A 25,973-nucleotide genomic window follows, 5' to 3' on the forward strand; every position below is an offset into this window, starting at 1 on the left:
CGTTCTCAAGAAGGTGTGAAGTTGATTTCCGCTTTGAAGTTGATGAGTGTGGAAAGGAAAGGTCACAAAGTGTTTTTGTGTGCGGTGACTTCTACCTCTCCTTCTTTGCCGGAGCTTGAAGAAGTGCCCGTGGTTTGTGAATTCGCCGATGTTTTTCCCGAGGAGTTGCCCAGGATACCTCCCGAGCGTGATGTGGAATTTTCTATCGACCTTGTACCCGGAACCGGACCGATCGCTAAAGCTCCCTACAGTTTGGCACCAACCGAACTTAAAGAGTTAAGGAAGCAACTTGATGAGATGATTGAGAAAGGATTTATTCGACCTAGTGCCTCACCTTGGGGTGCTCCTGTTCTCTTTGTGAAGAAGAAAGATGGATCCATGAGACTTTGCATTGATTATCGTGAGCTCAACCATGTTACTATCAAGAACAAGTAACCTCTACGAAGGATTGAAGACTTGTTTGATCAACTCAAAGGTGCTTTTACTTTTTCCAAGATTGATTTCAGATCCGGTTATCATCAAATCCCCGTTCGTGATTCCGATATTCTGAAAATTGCCTTTAGCATGAGATATGGACATTTTGAGTTTAAGGTGATGCCCTTTGGTTTAACCAATGCTCCCACTATCTTCATGGACTAAATGAACCGAAATTTTAGTGAGTTATTGGACAAGTGTGTTGTGGTCTTCATCGACAATATTCTTATCTTTTCTAAGTCCGAGGAAGAGCATGCTCATCATCTTCGTATTATGTTAGAGGTTCTTCGTCGTCAAAAGTGGTTTGCCAAATTTTCCAAGTGTGAATTTTGGTTGTCTAATGTGTCTTTTCTTGGTCATGTGATATCCAAGGAAGGTGTTATGGTGGACCCTTCGAAGATTGAAGCCATGATGGAATGGAAGAGCCCGACCAATGTTGGTGAGATCCGTAGTTTCTTGGGTTTGGCGGGTTACTACCGTCGCTTTGTGAAGGATTTTTCTAAGCTTGCTAGACCGATGACTCAACTTTTTAAGAAAGAGACCAAGTTCTTGTGGACCGAAGCTTGTGAGGAAGCGTTGCAAGAGTTGAAGAGAAGGTTGACTACCGCTCCCGTTTTGAGCTTACCTGAGGATGGAGTGGAGTTTGATGTGTTTTGTAATGCTTCTAAGATGGGTTTAGGTTGTGTTCTTATGCAAAATAGGAGGGTTGTTGCTTATGCTTCATGATAATTGAGAGTTCATGAAGTGAACTACCCTACTCACGATCTTGAGTTAGCCGCCGTTGTTCATGCCTTAAAGATGTGGAGACATTACCTCATTGGAGTTCATTGCTGTATCTACACCGATCATAAGAGTTTAAGGTATATTTTCGCCCAAAAAGAGTTGAATATGAGATAGCGTCGTTGGTTGGAGTTAGTGAATAACTATGATTTGGAATTTTTATATCATGAAGGAAAGGCAAATGTGGTTGCCGATGCTCTTAGTAGAAAGTCAACTTATTCCTTGAGTGTTATCCGTGTGCTTCCTGATGACCTTTGTGCTGAGTTTCGTAAGTTAAGTTTGAAAATTGTGGAAAGTGGTTTTGATTACCTTGGTGCTATGGTGGCCGAACCCGTTATTCTTCGTGAGATTCGTGATAACCTAGTGGATGATGCTACTTTCAAAAGATTTCAAGCAAAGCTTCTTGAAGGGAAAGCTAAAGATTATGAGATTGATGCTAGTGGATATCTTCGTTACCAAAGCCTCATATATGTCCTCGATGTTGTTGAGTACTTGAGAAAGAGAGTTCTTGAGGAAGCTCACTTATCCCCTTATTCAATTCATCCCGGAGGAGACAAGATGTATAAAGATTTAAAGCTTCATTTTTGGTGGCCTCACATGAAGAATGGCATTGTAACTTATGTTGGGAAATGCCTTACTTGTCAACAAGTGAAGATTGAGCATAAGAGACCCGGAGGTTTGCTACAACCGTTGGATGTACCTTTGTGGAAATGGGAGTCCATCTCCATGGATTTTTTTTTGGCTTTGCCTAAGACCGTTGGTGGAAAGGATGTCGTATGGGTGATTGTGGATAGATTGACCAAGTGTGCTAGGTTCATCCCTATCACAGAAACTTGGAGTTTAGATAGACTTGCTAGTGCCTATGTTGAGGAGATTATTCGTTACTATGGTGTTCCTAAGGAGATAATGTCGGATCGTGACCCGAGATTTTGTTCGATATTTTGGAAGGCCTTATAAGATGCTATGGGTAGTAAGTTGTTGATGAGTACCGCTTTTCATGCCGCTACCGATGGTCAAACCAAAAGGACAATTCAAACCCTTGAATATTTGTTGCGCATTTGTGCCCTTGATTTCCTTATTAGTTGGGAGAAGAGCCTACCTTTGGTGGAATTTTCCTAAAACAATAGTTATCATGCTTCTATCAAGATGGCTCCTTATGAAACCTTATATGGAAGAAAGTGCCGTAGTCCGATTGTTTGGGATCAAGCAAGTGATGTTCGTGATCTAGGACCCGACAAGCTAGCCGAGATAATTGACCAAGTGAAGATCATCCGAGAAAGAATGAAAGCCGCTCAAGATCGCCAAAAGTCTTACGCCGATGTTCGCCGTCGACCCTTGGAGTTTGAAGTTGGTGATAAAGTGTTCTTGAAAGTATCCCCGATGAAAGGAGTAAAGAGATTTGGAGTCAAAGGAAAGTTGAGTCCAAAGTACATTGGACCCTATGATTTTGTGAAAAGGATTGGTCTTCACTTGGATTTACCCCTGAGTTTGGGTAAAGTTCATAATCTGTTCCATGTGTCTCAACTTAGGAAGTACATTAGCGACCCAAGTCATATGTTGTAAAATGAAATTCCCGAGCTTGAGCCTAGTCTTTCTTTTGAAGAAAGACCATTTGTATTTTGGATAAGAAAGATAAGAAGTTAAGGAGTAAAGTTGTCACCTTCACTACTACAGAAATAGGCTTAGAGAACTGTTGAAATTAGCATTAGAGAACGCCTCTAAGGCGTTCTTCAACTCAGTGTTCTCTAAAGCTTAGAGAACTGTTAGATGAGGCGTTTTGTATTCAGAGTCATAGAGAACGGCTCAAATGAGCTTTAGAGAACACCTGATAAGCGTTCTCTTTTCCTAGGAAAAGAGAACGGTTGAGTAAGCTAACAGTTCTTTATCCCTTTTGTTTTTTTTTAAAAAAAAATTATTGATGATACTTGGATAAAATTAATATATTTGTTCTCATTAAAATCAAATATTTATACCAATACACTTGTTTCACAACCTGCAAATTAACTAGGTCTTACTCTGTATTACATAACTTCAAAACATAAGAAATCATAACGAAGTATAAATCAGGGAGGTTAAATTGAGGGAGCATAAGAAAATTACCATAACAATCGCAAGCATCTTTTTCTATAGCAATCACACAAGAAATTTGAACTCATTTGCTCTAGCCATCTCCCTTCATCTCCACCTAATAAAAACGACAAAGATATTAAACCACCTTCAATGATACAATAATTTGGTGATCACATAAGAGACTTAATACTATCTAATTCTTAGCAAGGTATACTTTGAAGCAATGCATCAAAAATTATATATTCGACCAGGTCGACCACGTGCTTGTAATGATGCAACCAAACAATTTGGGTAGAGACACGATCATTCAAGTAAAAAGGTCAAGCCTACGAAGAGTCAAATGTATATCCATCATATGTTTCAGCAAGTAGAACAAAAAAAAAAGTCCAGACCTTGCGAGAAACTTAGACAAGAAGCCAAATGATCTATCTTTATCCAATTTATATTAGCATCTTCTATCTTAGACTTGGAACAAGAAACTTTAAGCCACCAATAATCCTTTGAATAAGGCACAAACAACACAGTCGGATAAGAGTTAAATTAGGAATTTTGTACTTGTATAATTAACAAGTCAAGTGCGTCTAACTCGCTTATAGCTAGATAAGAATAGAATAGATCGATGGATATACCATTATATAGCTGTAGATAAAATACCAGACGAACATACCATTGTATAACTAACAAGTCAGCCAAAAATAATCGAGAAAATATTGTGTACATAAATATTTTGGCAAAAGCCAAAGAATGTTAACAACATCCAAATAGATAACTCTCCAAATAGATAACTCGATTGACTAGCGGTAAATAAGAATTCCACGGTAATTATGAGATAGTATAAGTCGCTGACATTAATCTTAAAAGTAACACATCTCGTAGTCTAAATATTTGAGCAAGAAAACTGAGAGCTGAGATATATTCAAATTATTGATAAAATCTGCACCCGAAAAAAAAAAAAAAAAAAAAAAAAAAAAAAAAAAAAAACCTACATACATCAATGTACTTTGGCAATCTTAACACCCTTAAATGCTTATTTCTATCTATGCAACAAGATATGGTAGCTTCATAGGTAAATGTTTCATAGCCTCGATATTGTGTGTTCTTCTCCTTGAATTGTTTATCAGTCCCTGTGATACAACAAGAGGTATGGTTGGATAAGTGGCAATCATGGAATTACAGCAAGCATTCTGCAAACCTATTTGAATTAGTGGCGTAAAAATAATTTCTTGTAGAGTATCCAATAAGGAATAGCGGCGACCAATATTTAGCAATTAGACTGTAGACAATTAGGATAATTTTGACAAGAATTTAACAAGAACAGAAAAGAGTAGATGAAATACTAGTAGGATTGATGTAAGAGGTGTGAAACAACAAGACAAATTGGGAAGAACCGCAGCTTGAACACAAATACTAATAGTTTGTATCAACTTACCAATTGAAAACGAACAACAGATCGAACACAAATTGGGAATTAGGGTTTACTTAAAATGAAATTGAAAACGAAAAATTAGACAAGAATAACCAACTTACCAATTGAAAAGAACAAAAATGATGAAGGAGTTAACGTAGTGCAGTAGAGCGAACGAAGACCGGACGTAGCGGTGCACGAAATTTTTAGGGCGAACCGCCTAAAAGAGAAGTAATCAGAAAATAAAACAAAAAGGATGAAGGAGGTGAGTGGTATGTGTGCATCATTCAATTCAATATTCAATATAACAAATTAATAATTAATAATTTATAAATTAATACTAATATTAATATAATAATAGAAGTAGGAATAAGCGCTTCCTTGTACCCATCACATAGATAATGTTTATTACCACAGGTGTTCTATATTTTAGTTTTAAATAACAGTTTTGTGTTGGGAGCGTTCTCTATTAATCTAGAAGACGCTTATCCAATTAAGGTGTTCTCTATCTAGTGTTACTTATTCCATTAATTGTAGTAGTGCTTAGTGAAAGTTTTGTGGAAGTGCGGTAACGTGGAAAAAGTGACATGGGAACCGGAAGCTTCTATGCATATTAAGTACTCGGAGTTGTTTTCTTAAGGTAATCTCCCTTACTTCAAGTTTTGAGGGCGAAACCTTTTAAAAGGAGAGGTGATTGTAACACCCACCCTTTTCGTATAATAGCTATAAAAATATTTTAAATTATTTTATTTAATTAATTTTATTTCAAACATAATTTTTATTAAAGCTATGATTTTAAAGCGTAATCTATATAAAATATATATATTAGTCAGATAGGAATAATAATGATAATAATTATTATTATTATAATAATAATAAAATTCCGTCTTAAGTTATAGTAGATTTAAGACGTATTTCCGTCTAGCACAAGACCGTCACATTTCCACATATGAGACTAGATTAATCTCGACCTATCCCATACCGACAACACATCCCTTACCTTTTGCACCTAACTAACTTAATAATAATTTTTACACTTACTCTCACCCTCACTCTCAATTGGGACCGGCCAATCCAAGCATTCCCCTTCCTTTTGCTTCTTTCTTTTCGAAACATTACCCAACAAACAACAAAACAAACAGTGACCACAAACTCCATTTTTTCGACCCTTCAAGCTCAAATTCCGACCTCGTTTCTCAACCGTTTCCCTTAATTTTTCCGCCATTCTCTTTCTCTTTCCGTCCTTCAACTTTCTAGGTAATAAAGTCTCACTCTTGTAGAGGTTTCAAAATCAACCATCTTATAAAATTTTCGACTTTTAGCTCAAATACTTCATTTCCTTCTTTATAGGTGAAGAATTTGAAGACTCGGAGGGAGACTCGTACATTGTGGAGCATTCGCTTGAAGATTGAAGAGCATTCGAGGTAACGGTGATAGATTACTCCACAAAGTGTCGAAATTTCGTCCCTCTTACTCGGTTTTTCACTCCTTGGTCTTAAAGTTTGGTTCTTTGTGTTTTTTTTTCATATAAATGGTTGAACATGTCGGAATAATACTCGACTTCTGTGCTTACTTAAAGTGTTTTAATGTCGTATGTTTACATGACGAATTTCAGTCTTAATGTGCTAGTAAATGGCCCTGTTTTGGCACGCGTTTTGGGCAGGGGATTGGACTGTCTTTGGGGCGGTTTTGCTATGTACTTCGGGACTGTTTTTGAGTTGCTTTATACTTGTGAATTTCTGTTTTAAACCCGCCTCAAATGTTGTCTTAGTATGACTCGGTTTTGGACTACTTGAGCTTTGTTTATTACCCACATAGACAGGTGGTTATGGCCTGCTCTGTGGGTCTATTTTAGGCCGGCTTTTGGTGGTTGTTTGGGTGGTTGTTTGGGTGGTTGTTTGGGTGGTTGTTTGGGCTGTTGTTGGGCGGATATTGGTAGCTATTTTGGGTGTGTGTAAGTGGTTGTTTTCAATAGAAGTGTCGATGTGTATTTCCGTCTCAAGCATACTCATGAATTCGCCTTGTTATTTATATGAAATGTTGCGATTAGGTAAATGTTTGTGTAGTGGGTTGGACCGTCTTAAAGGTGTTGGCCACGGTTTGTGGCTGGCCGTGGGGGACAGGCGGTGGACAAGGCTGGGAAGGGCTGATGGCTGGTCGTGGGGTGGTGGTTCTGCCATGGCCTGACTGCCTTTAAGGTGGTCTCGGGTGGGAGGATCATGGATACACCATGTTCCCATCTCCCTTTGTCTTCTTTTGTGTTGATATGCCTTAAAACATGTATGATCCCATGTTTAGTTGTAATTCAATTCATTTATATCTTATTTAATATGATTAACTGTTTATGTTCTTTGTTATATTCGTTTTGACGTTTTGTTGCTGAGAGAACCTTGAGTTACTCCCCACTGACTGTGGCTTTCATGTTTACATGAATGATAGGTTGGTGAAGATGCTTATGTGGGGTAAGACGTGTGAGCTAGCGATTACCTTGGACTTTTAGATTTCTTATTCACCGCTTAGACTCGCCTCTTTTATTATGTCATTTGAGGGATATATTTTCCCCACCTTTTGACCATTTTATTTGTATGAACCTATGTTTTTATTTCCACATACTTTTCCCGTTGAATTATTGTGACTACCGCATGCTAAACTCTATCTACTAAATAAAATTTTTTAAAATTCCTCATTTTCCGCATATATTTAGTAGTTTACATTCCACTTTATCACGGGGCGTCAAAAAATTGGTATAATCTGTATAGAACTTTTACGTGTTTTTTTATTGTATATATCTCAACTTTGAACATAAATTATTACTCCTTGCCTCTTCAAGAATGTACTTTCAATTTTTTGTTTAAAATCTTTATTACCCAGACTTTTGAATGGACTCTATGCCGGTACTCGATAGTCGGTACCATGATGTTTCATAGGTTTCACTTCAGTGACTTAGAAATTTGATCAATTTATTACTAATGTCATCTTTGTTTTGAAACTATTCGCACTTTGGTGTTCTAACATGTAACATAGTCAAAATTAAAAAAACTAATGACACTAGCAAGCATATTTGAAAGGTGCAGATTTATACTCCCTCCATTCAACTCCACATGACCCTTTTCTATTTTACACACTATTCACAAGTGAGCATTCACTATCAATTTTCTCTCAATACGTAAGTGAAAATATATTCATGTGAGATCTTCTTTGATTCGTCTTTACGAGTACATTAAAAATATCTAACTTTTAAAATTTTAGCAAATACGTAGCTAACGATATTTACCGCGTAAAACACGCGTTGGCAAACGTGAAAAAAGAAAAGGGCCTTGTGGAGTTGAATGGAGGGAGTATTCAATAAGATACTTTGGTGAGTTTTTAGAATAATTTTACAAGTAAATCTACTTTATATGCTTAAAGACGTGTGGTTTAGTGTAAATTTTAGTTATGCATATCCCGTCTCAATTATTTATTTATCTTTAATTAGAATACCTTAAGGTCACTAAATTCAAAAACTACAATCACTGAAGGCACCTCAATCAGATGTGTAAAATTGCGAGATTTTAAAAGGACGATTAGCTTAAATCTCATGTGAAATTTTTTATAAAGGCTTTTGTTGATAACAATGATTTTATCGCGTAGAGTGAATTCGATAATACAAGGTTGCTTTCATAGATAGTGGTTAAAATTTACACAAAATAATATTGTTATGGTTTGCAGGGTACATTCGAGTACATTGGTACATCGATACAAACACATCAATGAGAAATACAACTTGATATACTTGACGAATTGGCAGATATAAGTTGTGCTTCAATGGAGACCAGCAGCAAGTTAGCCGGTCCGGATTCTCTCCATTACCCTTCTTTCCATTATCTATCCATTACTTATTAATGGACCGGAATGCTTCTGGGGACAAAATGAAGCACAAATTCTTATTTGTGACGGAGGGTATCCGTCACAAATAAGAGACGGGTACCATATTGTCTCACAAAAAACCCATAGGGGGTGAGAGAAGAAGGAGCACATGGGGTGGGTGCCCACCTTGTCCCCTCTACCCATTTCCACTCACAAAATACCCGTCGCAAGATCCGACCCGTCACAAGCAAGACTTATTGAGAATGAAGAGCCTAGATTAGTTTTGGGCACTTCAATCTCCATCTCAATTTGTATACAATCTTGATAAATCTAAACCGTTAATTTTTTCTTCAAATCAAATTATACCTCCATTAATAGGTAATGAAGAGGAGGAGGTAATCGAGATGATTCATATGTCAAGTCAACAACCCCGGGCCCAAGTCGTAAACTCGCGTTTCTTTTTACACAACCTTATACGGAGTATTTGTTGTTGATTTTAAACTACTCATTGCTTTTTGCCTATTTCAAGGTCTCAAAAGTCTGAAATCGACCACTATTTGTAGACATTTATCATTATTTGTATAGTTTTTAAATGCTTCGCAGTAAAATATTAAAATTGAATAGTTGTCTTATAATTTGGCAACTACTCTGTATGACTTCAAGTTAGGTTTTATTCCTCTATGTCTTCCCGTTCCGAGTTTTCTTTTGGTTTCGTTATTTGTAATTATAGTCAAAGACTACCATATTTTTTTAGTAGTCATTCATCTTTACTTAATAAATGAACTTTTCAAGTGATATTAAAATCTCTATCTCCATATAAAAAAATAATAATAATATAGAGTAATAAAATTACTTTAGCATTAGTAGATAAAATAAGATAAGTTGTGGTATACGAGCTTTAAGTATTTGTTTTTCGTGCAAACATAACTGAGATAGAATTTAATTATCTAATTAAGTGAACACGAACAACGTTATCATTTGTTTTATATCTCACTCGCTTATCAAATAGTGATAATTATTGAGAGAGATAAAGGAAGTATATAATAACTAAATATTACACTGGTATGATCCAGACAACGCCCGGGCTTGAAGTACATAATATCGCTTGAAAAGTTCCTCATTTATGTTATTTGGAAATTAAGAGCACGCTAATTAAAAGTTAGATTTTAGGCATCTATTGGAACTTAAATTTCAAACCATATTATAACAGTGATATTAGAATATTCAACTTTTGCTAAGAGTCTCAATGATATAAAACTACTATATTAGAAAATTCAACTTCTGCTAAGAGTCTAAATTATATAAAATTTCAAGAAGATATGTAATTTTTTGCACCAATAAACATCAACTTTATTTTTTTTAACAATTTCTTAAAGATTAGAATTTTTTAATGAACTTTTGGGGAACAGAACATAAACTACATACATCCAAGGTATGTTATATAGTCTGGAACTACAACAGACAGTCCGTTCCTACATAAAAACTACAAAGAATCCTTATCAGATTTTCAAACCTAGCATAAGTTATAGGTAAGGTAAAACTCTAACTAGTTTACGCTTTCTTACTCTTAGAGTTGTGCGACCTATGGGATATGGTTCGAGAACTTAGTCGAATACGCAATATAAAATATTGCATAAGAAAGTATTACGACTTAGAAATCTAAACAAAATTGAAAATTTAATATGACATTGACTGAGAAAGGTTAATTGGAAATATAATAGTAGTAATTTGCATTATGAAGCACCGATTTCGGTTCAAATTTGGAAAATATTGGATTTCCAATGGTCGTGAACTGCATAAAAGTCGCAATAAATCAAATTCTTCTATTATATTCGTTATAAAAATGTTTTCAAAGCAACAATTTCAAGTAAAATATTCACAAATTATTTTTGATATTACCCGGCCAACAGCCGGGCATGAAATCTAGTATATACTTAAAAGATGAACTTTTTGAGCCATATTAGAGGTCCAAAATTTTGGAATTATTAAGTAATTAAATAATAAGTTATTAAATAGAAATATAATAATGAGTTAAAAACTGGATAGGATAAAATTGTATCAAAACTCAGAATTATTAATTTGTCTATTAGACTCCAACTATTTTCAAATTCTGTAACTTATAAGATAATTATTAAGATTTTATAAAATGGATTTTTCTAAAATATGCCCAATAAGCACATGATAAGACTTATCTAAATTTATAGTAATGGTCCTAATTAATCTATTCTCTCTCCTAGAATACTTCCTCACCCAATCGTGTGTGGAGAAAAATAAGGAAGGGGTGATTGTAATTAAGACAATTTAGGAAATTTGAATAAATTAATAAAACAATTACGATTAACCTATGCCTAAACCATTTATTATCATGGGTCCATTGGACACATTTTAGAAAAACCCATTTATAATTTATAAGATAATTATTAATAAATCATATTCTAATATTCTAATAAATCATATTCTAATATTCTACCAGAGTTGAGCAAAACCGGGTACCCGATACGGTTTTCAAAACTGTATCGGGTACCCGGTTTTTAAAAACCCATTTTTTGGTTCCGGATACGGTACATTTTACCGAGTATACGGTTTTCGGATACCCGGTTAAACCGTATATACGAAATGCGGGTACACGAATACAGTTTTTGAATTTCCATTAAAAGCAATGAAAAAAAATAGAAACACAAATACCTCAAATGATGAATTCAGTACTCATTGCAAATTTGCAATGTCTGCTTTAAGGCCAAATAAAGGCCTGCCAACTTACAAGTTCCAAGTTAAAAGTCCAAAAAATACAAAGCTCAATTCGAGAATACACCCAAATGGTAAATATTACTAGAAGTCTTACAAAAAATCATCTACCAAATACGCAATACAATCAAAGTGTCTAATACGCGAAACAAAACGAAGCAATGGCTAGGCTAAGTAGTAAGGCTTCAATTCTTCAAGATTCTGTTTCCTCATCGATCATGATGACAGGATGTTGTAAGATCAAGTCTTTCATTACTACAATTACAAATCAACAAAAACAATCATACATTGAAATTTAAGGAGATACAAAAAAGTAAAACTTCAAATATAAAAACAAAGTTTGAAATAATATTCAACCTTCTTGTAGTTTTTCCATTTCATTCAAGGCATCTTCTATGACAAGAGGAGAATTAGTAGTCCGGAGCCAATCTTGTGCACATATAAGGGCCTCCACCGTTGATGGAGCTAAGGAAGTACGAAATGAATCTAATATTCGACCTCCCGTGCTAAAAGCCGACTCGGAAGCTACGGTAGAAACCGGAATGGCAAGCACATCTCTAGCCATCAAAGAAAGTTTGGGATATCTTTTTTTATTATCTTTCCACCATTGAAATATATTAAAAGATGGATCCCTACTTTCCCGGTCATCTTTTAAATACTTCTCCCACTCCAATTTTTTCACAACTTCGCCACCCATTTCTGTTTCAAACTTATCACCCATAAGGGAATCAAAATTAAACATATCATTAATCTCACACTCTTTTGACTTGACAACCTTAGAAGTGATAGAAGTAGAACTTGAAGAGCTTGAAGCTTCTTTGGCAGGAGTAGGAGCAGCATAGAAGTCGAAAAGAGATTGGAAAAAGTAACTAATATTCAAGGACAACAGTTTACCTTTTTCCTGGCCATATGCTTTTTTCACCATCCAATAAACATACCCAAACTTCCATCTTGGGTCAAGGATTAGAGACACAAACAAAAGCAAATTGAGATTCTCAATTTTACCCCAATATTTGTCATATTTCACCTTCAATTTTACTGCCATATTTTTAATGCCTTCATTTTCACGGAGAAGATGTTCGGATATTACTTGTCCAACACCAAATATCACATCTACATAGCTATTACTAATGACATAACGGGATCCCGACATTTTCAAAGTGGCATCATAAAAAATTTTCAAGAAAGGTAGAAAGTAAGACACTTCTTTCCAATCATCAGCTAAAAGGGGTTCATTAAGCTTTCTCATTTCTTTTTGAAGTTGAGTGTCTTTATTAAGCAACAAACCAAATGCCTTTTTAAACTTCATGGCAGTGTCTAACATCAAATAAGTGGAGTTCCACTTAGTCTCAACATCTAAGCATAAAAGACTTTTAGTAGAAATTTTTTCCTCACGAGCACAAGCCATAAACTTTTGGTTCTTGTCGGCGAAGACCTTACAAATTTAACTAAAGTTCGAATTTTGAGAATTGACGTTTCTAGATCAGTCAAACCCTCTTTCACAACTAAGTTCAAGATATGAGATGCACATCTCATATGCAAATATTTACCTTCCATAACATCACATTCTGAATTATTGAACTTCCTCCTTAAATAATCAACAGCAACATCATTGGAACTAGCATTGTCTACGGTTACCGTCATGACATTTTTCAAGTCCCCACTCGAAAGACATTTCTCAACACTTTGACCAATGACCAATGACCTTACCCGAGTGACCCGGAATCTTACAAAAATTAAGGATCCTTTTATGCAAATTCCAATTGGGAATCAATAAAATGAACAGTTAAACACATGTACCCTAAATTTTGGCCCGAAGTCCAACAATAAGTTGTGAGACAAACTGTAACACCCCCATACTCCGAGTGCCTTACCAGGACCACTCAGGTATGAAGATATCACCATCTCGGTCGCCCGAGGTATGATAATCAAATAGACAAAACGGAAACAACATTTATTATAAATAGTTTAATGATGAATACAATCCTCAAAACCAAACCAAAGTACAATACATTATTCCAAACTATCTGTTCTCAACTGAAATGTAAATAAATGCTAAACTACAGCGGAAGACTCTATCGTCATGTCGTGGCCATCCCAGCTATCCCAGTACTCATCTATATACCTGCTCAATATCTGCTCACCATCCCCGAATGGATCACCGCAGGTTTTACAAAACAACACCGGGGTCAGTACTAATCACACAATCAATATAAACAACAATAATAAGACAAACATACAAAATTGAACAATCACACACACATACACACACCACCAACTCCCATCATCTCAATCTCGACTGTCCACCGGACCACCACCAATGGGGGACCGCAGCCGTTCCCACCTAAGCCCCGCTCATCGTACGAGCGATAACCCCGTCCATTAATGTGCACATCCCCTTTCGTGGCGGGTTCCACGAAGGGCGAAACTAGGGCGTGAGATCACTCCCGCAAGTGACCCCACTCAGCCGAGAACGCATCTCGAGAACCATCAACAAACACAACCACAATCACAATCACAATCACAATCATCATATCAAACAACTAACTACAGCACATCACCAATATCCCATTATGGGACTAATACCGAGTAGAAATCCTACCGGAAAGCACAACACGCAGACGGTATCTACAAATTGTATCAAAACGGCTCCTCTACGAATTCTCCTCCTACCATACAACACATAGATGCTACCATTCAAATACTACTCATAAAAACCCCCAATTCCTAAATTAGGGTTTCACCAATCTTAACAAAACATTATATAAATTATATTAAAAGCTTACCCTCGACGCAAGGAATCCAACGACACGAACTACGATACGAACTGACCGTCTGAACTCCGAGAATTGTCAAGAACGCGATTAGGAAGAAGACTAGTTGCTTTCTCTCTTAAACAGGTTTTAGGTTTTGTAAAAAGTGATTTAGAACAATGACGAATATGTTTAAATACCTTAATCGCGTAATTAACAAAACCCGAGAAAACTCCCCCGTAAAACCGGACACTCGATCGAGTACCCAAGGTACTCGATCGAGTACCCCCCTACTCGATCGAGTGCCCCAGCTACTCGATCGAGTGCCCAACAGGTCAGAAACTATTTTATTTCGCCACTTACCCTTACTCGACAGAGTAAGGGCTACTCGATAGAGTACCCCCAAGACTATAAATACGGAGTATTACAGTCTTCCCTCCTTAAAAGGAACTTCGTCCCCGAAGTTCAAACCACTACTAAACAAAGGTACTCCCATAAGCCTCCCGACTCGAAGGTCAGACAAAACACCACGTAAAGCATGATACTAACCCAACTTATCCCGACAAACATACCGACACAACATATAAAAGGGGTGTAAAAACTCTTAAAAACTCTCGCGATCATCTCCTACCCCCCTAAAAGAAACAAGGTTACGTCCCCGTAACCATACATACCTGATCAAAAAGGAAAGGGTAACGCTCTTTCATGATATCCTCCGCCTCCCATGTAGCTTCCTCAGTCTCGTGATTAGACCAAAGGATCTTAAGCAAAACTGTCTCACCACTCCTGGTCTTTCTAACCTTTCGGTCTAGGATCTGCTTAGGCACCTCCAGATATGATAAAGACTCATCCACTCTAAGCTCTCTCCTCCAACACATGTGACGGGTCACTCACATACTTCCGCAGCTGCGATACATGAAACACATTATGTACTCTCTCTAACGCCGCTGGTAAAGCCAAACGATAAGCAACTTCCCCAACTCGCTCTAAGATCTCATAAGGCCCTATAAACTTCTGGCTTAGCTTGCCTTTCTTCCCAAATCTCATAACTCCGCGCCTAGAGACACTTTCGAAGAACCTTGTCCCCAACCTCGAAACTCTATGTCCCGACGATGTAGATCTGCATAACTCTTTTGTCAATCCTGAGCTGCTCTCATCCTTTCCCTGATCATCTTAATCTGTTCCACCATTTCATGCACCATCTCTGGTCCTAAGACCACTGCCTCAGCACTATCGTCCAAACAGATCGGACTCCTACATCTCCTCCCATACAAAGCCTCAAACGGTGCCATACCAATACTAGTGTGATAGCTGTTGTTGTAAGAAAACTCTATCAAGTCCAACCTCTGCTCCCAGCTACCACCAAAATCCATCACACAAGCTCGCAACATATCCTCAAGAGTCTTGATTGTTCTCTCGTCAGTCTGCGTCTGCGTCGCGAGGATAAAATGTCAGTGTACTCATCTTCAAAGTCGTTCCCAACGATTCCTGCAACTCCTTCCAAAACCTCGATATAAACCTCGCATCTCTGTCCGACACTATGTCCTTAGGGACTCCATGTAACTTAAGCACGTTCTTTCGATAGGCCATAGCCAATTGTGCCTTAGTCCATGTATCTTTCATTGGAACAAAGTGAGTGACTTGGTCGACGATCCACTATCACCCAAATCATATTGTTACCTTGTTGACTCTTAGGCAAACCCACAATGAAATCCATGGAAATGGATTCCCACTTCCACTCAGGCACCTCCAAAGACTGAACCTTACCTTGTGGTCTTCTCTGTTCCCCTTTAACTCTCTGGCATGTCAAACAACGGGACACAAACTCAGCTGTCTCTTTCTTCATCCCAGGCCACCAAAACGTTTTCTTCAAATCTTTGTAAAGCTTGTCTCTACCCGGATGCACTGAATATGGTGTGCAATGCGCTTCTGTCATGATCGTCTTTTTCAACTCCTCATCGTTAGGAACACACCACCTACCATCAAACCTCAAGCTACCATCTCGTATGAATGGAAAAGCGGGACGCCGCCCCCTTTCTCTACTCCAGCTCTCCACTCCACTATCTTAGGATCCAAAGCCCGCTTATCCCGAATGTCATCATAAAACTCCATATGTCTTGTCATATCACCCATAGCATCTCCTTTCCGCATCATATGAATCCCAAAGCTCGCTACCTCATCCCTCAACCTCATCAAAGATAGAGCCGTACACAAGGAATGTACACTCTTTCTACTCAAAGCATCAAAGAACAACATTGGCCTTCCCTTCATGGTAGATGATTTCCATGTCGTAATCACCAATCAGCTCCATCCACCTCCTCTGTCTCATGTTCAACTCCTTCAGCGTGAAGATGTACTTGAGACTCTTGTGATCCGAAAATACCTTAAAGATTGCTCCATAAAGGTAGTGCCTCCAAATCTTGAGAGCAAACACCACCGCACCCAACTCCGTGGTCATGAGTAGGGTAGTTCTCCTCATAAGGCTTCAACCGCCTAGAAGCATAGGCAATCACTTTACCATTCTCGCATCAACACACATTCTAGCCCATTCTTCAAGCATCGGTATAAACCTCGAAATTCTCGCTCCCTTCAGGCAATGCCAAGACAGGAGCTGTGGTCAAACGCTCCTTTAAGGTTTGGAACGCCGTCTCACAACTCTCATCCCAACGAAACCTGTTCTCTTTCCTCATCAACGCTGTCATCGGTCTAGCTATCTTGGAGAAATCTTTCACGAACCGTCCAGTATCCAAATAAACCCAAGAAACTCCTCACCTCAAAGAACATTCTTTGGTGCTTCCCACTTTGTCACACCCAATCTTCGCCGGATCCACACTACCCCATCTTTAGAGATTACATGCCCCAGAAAAGCAACTTTCTCTAACCAGAACTCACACTTGGACAGCTTAGCATACAACTCGTGATCTCTCAAAGTCTGCAACACAATCCTCAGATGCTCCTCATGCTCCTCCTTAGTCTTAGAGTAGACTAAGATATCATCGATAAACACCACCACGAACTGGTCCAAGAACTGTCTGAAGATCCTATTCATCAAATCCATAAACACTGCCGGCGCATTAGACAACCCAAATGGCATCACCACATACTCATAATGGCCATACCTCGACGTGAAAGCTGTCTTCGGTATGTCCACATCTCTAATCTTCACCTGATGGTACCCCGACCTCAAATCAATCTTAGAAAAGACTGTTGCACCACTCAACTGATCAAACAGGTCATCTATCCTTGGCAAAGGATACTTGTTCTTTATCGTCACTCGGTTCACTCCCCCCGTAATCTATGCACGACCTCAAGCTCCCATCTTTCTTCTTCACAAACAGAACTGGTGCTCCCCAAGGTGATACACTTGGTCTAATGTATCCCTTCTCTATCAGATCATCCAACTGCTTCCTAAGTTCCTCCATCTCCTTAGGACCCATACGGTACGGTGCCTTGGAGATTGGCCCCGTCCCTGGCTTCAACTCTACGGTGAAATCTATCTCCCTCTTCGGTGGCAACCCCGGAATCTCCTCCGGGAAAACATCTGCAAACTCTCCCACCACTGGTATCTCGTCAACTGCCGGGCTCTCTATCCGGTCATCTCTCACATGGCACAAGATCAGAGGACATCCCTTCCTCAGATAAGACTTCAAGGTAACAGCTGCAATCAACTTAACTTTGGGTTTGACTAGAAACCCACGATAAGACACACTTACACCCTTTGGACCCCTTAAGGACACTTTCTTTTGATGACAGTCTATCTTAGCTTTATACTTTCCTAACCAATCCATCCAACTATCATCTCAAAACCATTAAAAGGAAACTCTAGCAAGTCTACAGGGAAATCGACTTGCCCCACTATCAAGGATACATCTCTAAACAACCTCCCACACGATACAGACTCACCCGAAGGTATGAAAACTCGCTCACTAACAGATTCATATACTCTCAAACCCAACTGTTTTACATGACTCGAAGACACAAACGACTGAGAAGCCCCCGAATCAAACAAAACAAACGTAGGAATACCATTAACAAGGAATGTACCGGTGATAACGTGCGCATCCTCCTCAACTGCCTTCTTGTCCATCATGAACAACTTGCCATCGGTCTTCCGCCCACCTCCCCGGACAAGATCTTGGCGATGCGGTCGGCTTAGCACCCGACCCTTGATTGTTGTTGTTGTTGTTCGTCGGTGTCTTCTGATAAGAATTACCGCCGTTGTGGTTGCCTCCACTCTGGTAGCTCTGACCTCCCCGGTTTGGCCATGATCCAGCTGGTCTGTTGCTCGCAAAGCTCTGTGCAGGTCTCTGAAAAGATCCCGGTGCACTCGTGCACTCATGTCTCTTGTGGCCTACGCCACCACAACCAAAGCAGTCACTCCCCGCCTATTGCTCACACTCCCACGGCCTCGCCCAAAGGAAGTTCCAAAGATTAAACCCAGGACCCGAAGAAAATCCCTTAGATTGATTGTGGTTGCCTTTCTTGAAATTAGATTGGCCACCACCCTCGCTCTCAGACTTCCTCTTCTCTCCACCTGACCTCTCCTGAGCCATCTCCACTAGTCTCTCAGCTCTCCCAGCCCTCTCATACGCTTCCTTTACATCAGTGAGGACTCCCACGGGTAACTTATCCATAATTTTCGTGGTTAGCCCTCTCCCAAACCTCAAAGCCAGATTCTCCTCACTCAAACCCATATCCTCAGCATATCTAGATTTCTCATTAAACTGTCTGTAGTACTCGGCTACAGACATCTCAGCGGTCATCTTAAACTTATCAAACTCCTCCCTCAACCTACTTCTCACATGTTCCTGCATTTAACTCCTTCCTCACAACCTTACGAAACTCCCCCAAGGTATAGCAGGCAATCCTTGGTTGGTATATATCTCCTTGGCACTCACTTTCACCGAATCCCACCACTTGCCACCGCCTCCCTCGGATAGAACGCAGCCGATCCACTCTCATCTCATCGGACGGTGAACTAAATCTAGTATGTTCTCCATCTCCCTCAGCCAACTATCAAGAAGGTTAGGCTCCTCAACTCCCTTGTACTCCTTCGGGTTAAACCTCGCAATATAGAGGCTGACTTTAGCATGGTCAACCTCCTTCTCCTTTTCCTTATCCTTGTCCTCATTCACTTTCTTTAAGGTCTCAGTAAGAGCATCCTGGTGCTCTAACATCTTGACGATGTCGTCCGTAGTCATAAGCTCAGCTCTTGCATACAAAGCATTTCTCTTGGGCGGCATCTTGAAGCTATATAAGAAAGGGTAAACATGAACACACGTACTAAACCTCAAAACACGAAACGCGCGCCTTAACCTACTCGATCGAGTACCCAAACCCACTCGATCGAGTAACGGGCTACTCGATCGAGTGCCCCCATGTACTCGATCGAGTACCCAAACTCCAGAACTAAACGGACCTTCTGATCTCTAACCCACTCGATCGAGTATCTAGGCTACTCGATCGAGTGATTCTACTCGATCGAGTACCCCTTGTTACTCGCTCGAGTGCCCCAAAACGCGATTCGACTCAAAATCGCTAAAACCTACCCGATCGAGTCAGCCTCACTCGATCAAGTACCACCAATACGTAAGAGCTACCCGCATATTACGTCACATACTAACATGCTAACTTTATAAATCACATTATATCATAACATTCATGCTATTAATTGCCACGTTGTAAAACATTCCATCATGCTATCATTTCATCAACAATGTCTATATATATAACATCACTTTTCTTTCATCTCATCAACTTCCAATTCGAACATCCAACCATCAACACATTCCATCACATTGTTACGCAAGTTACTAAGCACACACATGACTCAACACACATTTCCCCCATGTGACCGGTTCAAAGTTGTAGGGCGACCCCCGCGACTTTAGGACGTCTCCCAAGCCTTTGCACTAGCTCCTACAAATTTTACCCCGGGTTCATTTTAATTGACTCCCTATGTTCATTAAGTTCATTGGTTACAGGTTTCAGGATCGTCGCTCTGATACCATTTGTAACACCCCCATACTCCAAGTGCCTTACCAGGACCACTCGGGTATGAAGATATCACCATCTCGGTCGCCCGAGGTATGATAATCAAATAGACAAAACGGAAACAACATTTATTATAAATAGTTTAATGATGAATACAATCCTCAAAACCAAACCAAAGTACAATACATTATTCCAAACTATCTGCTCAATCGAAATGTAAATAAATGCTAAACTACAAAGAAGACTCTATCGTCATGTCGTGGCCATCCCAAATATCCCAAGACTCATCTCTATACCTGCTCAATATCTGCTCACCATCCCCGAATGGATCACCGCAGTTTTATAAAACAACACCGGGTCGTACTAATCACACAATCAATATAAACAACAATAATAAGACAAACATACAGCTGAACTGTCACACACACATACACACACCACCAACTCCCATCATCTCAATACTGACTGTCCACTGGACCAGCCCTGCCAGTGGGGGACCGCAACCGTTCCCACCTAAGCCCCGCTCATCGTACGAGCGATAACCCTGTCCATTAATGTGCACATCCCCTTTCGTGGCGGGTTCCACGAAGGGCAAAACTAGGGCGTGAGATCACTCCCGCAAGTGACCCCACTCAGCCGAGAACGCATCTCGAGAACCATCAACAAACACAACCACAATCACAATCACAATCACAATCACCATATCAAACAACTAACTACAAGACATCACCAATATCCCATTATGGGACTAATACGAGTAGAAATCCTACCCGGAAAGCACAACACGCAGACGGTATCTACAAACTCGTATCAAAACGGCTCCTCTACGAATTCTCCTCCTACCATACAACACATAGATGCTACCATTCAAATACTACTCATAAAAACCCCCAATTCCTAAATTAGGGTTTCACCAATCTTAACAAAACATTATATAAATTATATTAAAAGCTTACCCTCGACGCAAGGAATCCAACGACACGAACTACGATACGAACTGACCGTCTGAACTCCGGGAATTGTCAAGAACGCGATTAGGAAGAAGACTAGTTGCTTTCTCTCTTAAACAGGTTTTAGGTTTTGTAAAAAGTGATTTAGAACAATGACGAATATGTTTAAATACCTTAATCGCGTAATTAACAAAACCCGAGAAAACTCCCCCGTAAAACCGGACACTCGATCGAGTACCCAAGGTACTCGATCGAGTACCCCCCTACTCGATCGAGTGCCCCAGCTACTCGATCGAGTGCCCAACAGGTCAGAAACTATTTTATTTCGCCACTTACCCTTACTCGATAGAGTAAGGGCTACTCGATAGAGTACCCCCAAGACTATAAATACGGAGTATTACACAAACTCTAGAAGACATTTTTCCAAAAAAAAACTCTTGTAGTTGTGTTATTTTTTCAAGGTACAGCTTATAACAATCTTTAGTAACGGTAAAACGCGAAGGAATAACAAACTGAGGATTCATATCCTTGCAAAACCCCTTAAACCCCTCTCCTTCAACAGTTTTAAAAAGCAACTCATCAATTATTATCATCTTAGCAAGTGATGATCTAGTTTTTTCTTGATCAAAAGTCCACACAGAAGGAACATCAACAGTTTGGGTTGTACCATCATCATTCACAACAGTTCTTGACTCCAAAGTAATAAGTTTTTGTTTCTTATCAACATTTGCAGGCATCTTTGGGCAACGACCTACATGATTGCTTAATGTCTCAGTTCCATTACTAGACCTAGAACTTATTGTCTTGCTACAATATATGCATTCAGCAAAATCGCGAACCTTAGCTTGCACATAATGTTCCCAATGAGGTGATTGATTTTTTCTATTTCTAACAAAAGGCTGACCAGGGCACCAGATATTACTTACATTGATAGAACTAGAAGGGATTTTCGGTGGTCTCGCTCTCTTTTACTTGGTGGACTTCTGAGGATTTACTTTCGAACGTTTATTTGAAACTTATTCAAAGTCCTCCTTATCATGTTCACTCGAGTGGTCCTCAACATCTATGACTCTTTCATCAATGTGATTGAAGGTGTCATTATCGTCATGACTCGATTCCATTCCTACGAAATAAGAAACATATTAAAATCAAAATACAAATTGTAAAACCAGTAAGTCAAAATAAAAAACAGTTTTATTTCGCAAATGTTGCATACATCAGAATCTCTTTAAACCCCAAATACGAATACTGGGATAAGAATGTTGGGTGAATTTAATTCATTCTAAATTAATTCAACAAAAGTGATCCTTGAATTTGAATTTGTCCAGAATGAAAAAAACAAATAAAATGTATTAATGGCAAAAGAAATCGATTAAACAAGCTAATCGATTAAACAACCTAATTCCCGAAGTGCAACATATAAATATATAATCATTAATCAAACATATAAATTATAAACGGTTTGACAACCTAATTCATATTTTATTATGACGATTAAGCAACATATAAACGAAATCGATTAAACAACATATAATCAAACAAAATCAAACAGTTTAACAAGTGACAACAATCCAACAATCAACATCTAATCTTAATACAAAAGAAAAAAAAACAAATAAAACGGGGAAAAAAAGAAAATCATAACAAAAAATACAAAAAAATCGAACGAAAATCAAATTGAAAACTAAAAAAGTGAAGTACAAACGAAAATTAATTAAAATGAGACAACAAACCTTGTTAGAGAGATGATTTCTGAGGCAGATCTGAATTGAAGGAAATATATTGTTTGAATTAGGGTTTAAATTGGGGGAAAATGGGAATGGGGGATCTGATTTTTTTGGTATGTTGAATGAGGCGGTTGGTGAGAGTGAACGATTGAAAGACTGAGTCATTTTTTTCTTAGGGTTATTGGCTTATTGCGGTTTTTTTTTTTTTTTTTTAATAAAACTTAAAACCGGGTCAAACCGGGTATAAGCTTTCCCAATTTTACTAATCCGGATACGAACAATTTTTAAAAAATCGTATCGGGTATACGGAAATAAAAATCGTATATACGGAAAACCGTATAATGAGAACTGTATACCATATCGTATCCGTATTAAAAAACCGTTTCGGAAATTTTTGCTCAGCTCCAAGCTCTACACTCCTAAACAAATTTTATAATAGAGTTTAAGTTGTGCACAAACCGAAAAACTAATATCGAAATATCAACGTATATAAAGTATTTTTTCGTATTAAGTTTTCTACACACAAAAGCATATTTTATATTTTTGATTTTCTCTTTTTCTCACTTTCCTTTTTATTTCATGTTAGTATGTGTTTTGTTCAATAATTGTTGTCAGCGTATTTGTCCATCTAATTTTTTCACTCTTCTTGACATCAAATTAGAAGAATACAGACAGACATATTCATGATGCCATGATTGATGAATATGGCAAACCATTTTAATTAAGGTGAAAATTTTATAATTATTTTATTTATGTCCTATCATAATATAAATCTCTTTATTGTAGATTTTGCGTACTTCAAGTTGAACGATATGTATGAATTATGATCATCGAATAGTTAATTTCTCCGTCACAATTATTAATTTATTTTTGATTAAAGCACTCCTCGCAAAAGAAAAAGTAAACAATATTAACGATTTTGAATGAAGTATATTGCTAAATCAATTGAGATTCAGGATCAAAGGCACAAACCATTCAAGTTTCCATCATTCTATTCCTTTCCTCACACATATATTTTTACAAGAAAATTTGATGATGCCAAAGTTGTGAGGCAATTTGGTACTACGTACAATAAACAAAAGAAGAACCCAACGATCGGTGATACAACAAAATGAATAATATGGAGTAATACATCTATAAAAAAGAGAATATATGATAACATGGATTAAAATGAGGGAGCTGCTCTTTATCAACCAAATTTTATCTAAATCGTCCAATTATTTTCCTCGAACATGAATAGTGTCAAAATATGAGATGTATTTGGAATTAAATGGAGGGAGTATGTTTATTATAGGCCACGTACAGTACAACCGAGACACCATTTCTAACATGTAAATTAATTTCTAACATGTAAATTAGAGTACGATTGCCATTTAATTTGGCAATGAATCTTTTAATTAATGAAAAACTTTGATATCTAAAAGCCTTTTACTTACGCGATTAATGTAATTATCCAAACAATAATAAACTTAAAATGAGAATTATATTTATATAGTCCGATTTTATCAAGATTAATATGCTTGCATATTACTGTATAAGACCTTATTCTTTAGGCTCAAATTTTTTGAACTTTAATGAATTTGGAGGATCTAAACCAAACTGCACTAAACTTATAGGAATTAAATTGAATTGAACTTATATAAATCCGAACTGAAGTGAACCGAAGAACAAAAATGAATTAAGAAGACCAGAACACATCAAAGAGCATATATAGTAAAACTATAGTTATATCATCTATTTTGATTTTATTAGTACAAAGTCGAGCTACGTAGAGAGTACTTGAGTTTGATAAACTATATCACATTCACCCCATAATCAGTACAAATCATACAAAGGCCGTAGTACATGAAATTACAAATCATATATCGTAAAGAGCCTTAAATGTTATATGTGCTTGAATGGACAAGCTGACGCATAGAAATAGCTATTATTATCTACGTTGCAAATTAATGAATGACTTGGGTGCAACATGAGATTTTCTCAAAAGTCAAAACACTACTTATTTCCTCCTACACAAATATTTGTGTAAAGAGCCTTAAATGTTATATGTGCTTGAATGGACAAGCTGACGCATAGAAATAGCTATTATTATCTACGTTGCAAATTAATGAATGACTTGGGTGCAACATGAGATTTTCTCAAAAGTCAAAACACTACTTATTTCCTCCTACACAAATATTTGTGTAAGACGGTCTTACACAAGTTTAATGTAAAATGAATTTCTCTTATAGTTAAACCAGGGCGCTTCGCCCCTGGACCCAGACTCGCTGACCGGGCAGCGAGACCCCCGTCATAGTTATTCGAACGAAAACTATTCCGCAATCCCATAAATAATTACACGAACGTACACTCCGTACTTCCCGATCTCACATTACATTATTTAGAAATTACCCATCAATGAATCGACCTTAATCAAATGAACCGGTAATTACTCTTAAATCACCAACACAACTAACACTGAATTTCGCAAGGAAGAATGAGTATTATCTCACCCTCGCAAGAACGAAATAATAAATCTTATAACTCGCAAGCAATAAGAACTAACAAGAACTCTTGTATTAATCACTCTAATTGTCTTCCTCTAAAACTAATTACAAAGCCTCCTATTTATACTAAAATAGAACGACCTAAAGACTCTTAGAAAAAATAAAAAACTTTCACAAACTAATTAGAAAATAAAAATTACTCTGTAACACCTCCGCTTATCTAAGAGCCTTAAGCTAGACATCTCAGATAAAAGACGGTGTTACCATCTTAGTTGCCTGAGGTAAATAGTATAAGAAACAAACGACTCGAGGTACTTTGAAATAAATAACGAATGGGAAAAAAAAAATTGTCCGCATTGGACTACAACACATGGCCAAAGCCTCCAAATAAAGTAATGAGCTAGTTTAAATTAATTACAAACCAATAAATGAGTTTATTAATTAATAAATGTTTAAGTCGAAAACTAGGTGATGACACGATTCCAGCGCACTCGTCACATTCCCAGCAATCATCCAGCAACAACTATACCTGTATTAATCTGTTCCCATGACGGAAGACATATGAGACACACAACACCCAAAACAAGCCAACCTCATGATCTATAATAAATAAAAGGACAACATGTGAATAATATAAAATAAATACTGAAATGAATACGAAGTCACAATGCCACTATCTCAATAATGAGTCACAAGTAGTCTGTTGCCGAGGCTCTCAGCCCAAGCTCAGCCACATCATGTTG

At 37.9% G+C, this 25,973-nt stretch overlaps 1 protein-coding gene and 1 long non-coding RNA gene across 3 annotated transcripts; both read left to right on the plus strand.

The window, feature by feature from the left end:
- Positions 1-855: 855 nt before the first annotated feature.
- LOC141632803 (uncharacterized) lies at positions 856-2,211 on the plus strand. Its single transcript, XM_074445315.1, has 3 exons — positions 856-913; positions 1,427-1,930; positions 2,084-2,211. Exons 1-3 carry the CDS (start codon positions 856-858, stop codon positions 2,209-2,211), a joined length of 690 nt encoding a protein of 229 aa, XP_074301416.1.
- Positions 2,212-5,802: 3,591 nt separating this feature from the next.
- Positions 5,803-9,206, plus strand: LOC141627031 (uncharacterized). 2 transcript variants are annotated; one of them, XR_012536594.1, is made up of 3 exons: positions 5,803-5,986; positions 6,080-6,153; positions 8,438-9,206. It is a non-coding gene; the product is annotated as an uncharacterized LOC141627031 (long non-coding RNA). The 2 variants fall into 2 exon arrangements; XR_012536593.1 differs by lacking the exon at positions 8,438-9,206 and adding an exon at positions 7,169-7,374.
- Positions 9,207-25,973: the final 16,767 nt, after the last annotated feature.

This window comes from Silene latifolia, chromosome Y (genome assembly GCF_048544455.1).
Source record: "Silene latifolia isolate original U9 population chromosome Y, ASM4854445v1, whole genome shotgun sequence".
In the NCBI taxonomy this organism is placed as follows: Eukaryota; Viridiplantae; Streptophyta; class Magnoliopsida; order Caryophyllales; family Caryophyllaceae; genus Silene; species Silene latifolia.

Bases quoted from the DNA above. Each gene is read 5' to 3' on its own strand.
- LOC141632803 (XM_074445315.1), top strand. From the start codon at position 856: ATGGTGGACCCTTCGAAGATTGAAGCCATGATGGAATGGAAGAGCCCG. The intron at 914-1,426 runs GTGAGATCCGTA...TATATCATGAAG, and splicing joins GAAGAGCCCGACCAATGTTG to GAAAGGCAAATGTGGTTGCC. The intron at 1,931-2,083 runs GTTTGCTACAAC...TCCCTATCACAG, and splicing joins TGAGCATAAGAGACCCGGAG to AAACTTGGAGTTTAGATAGA.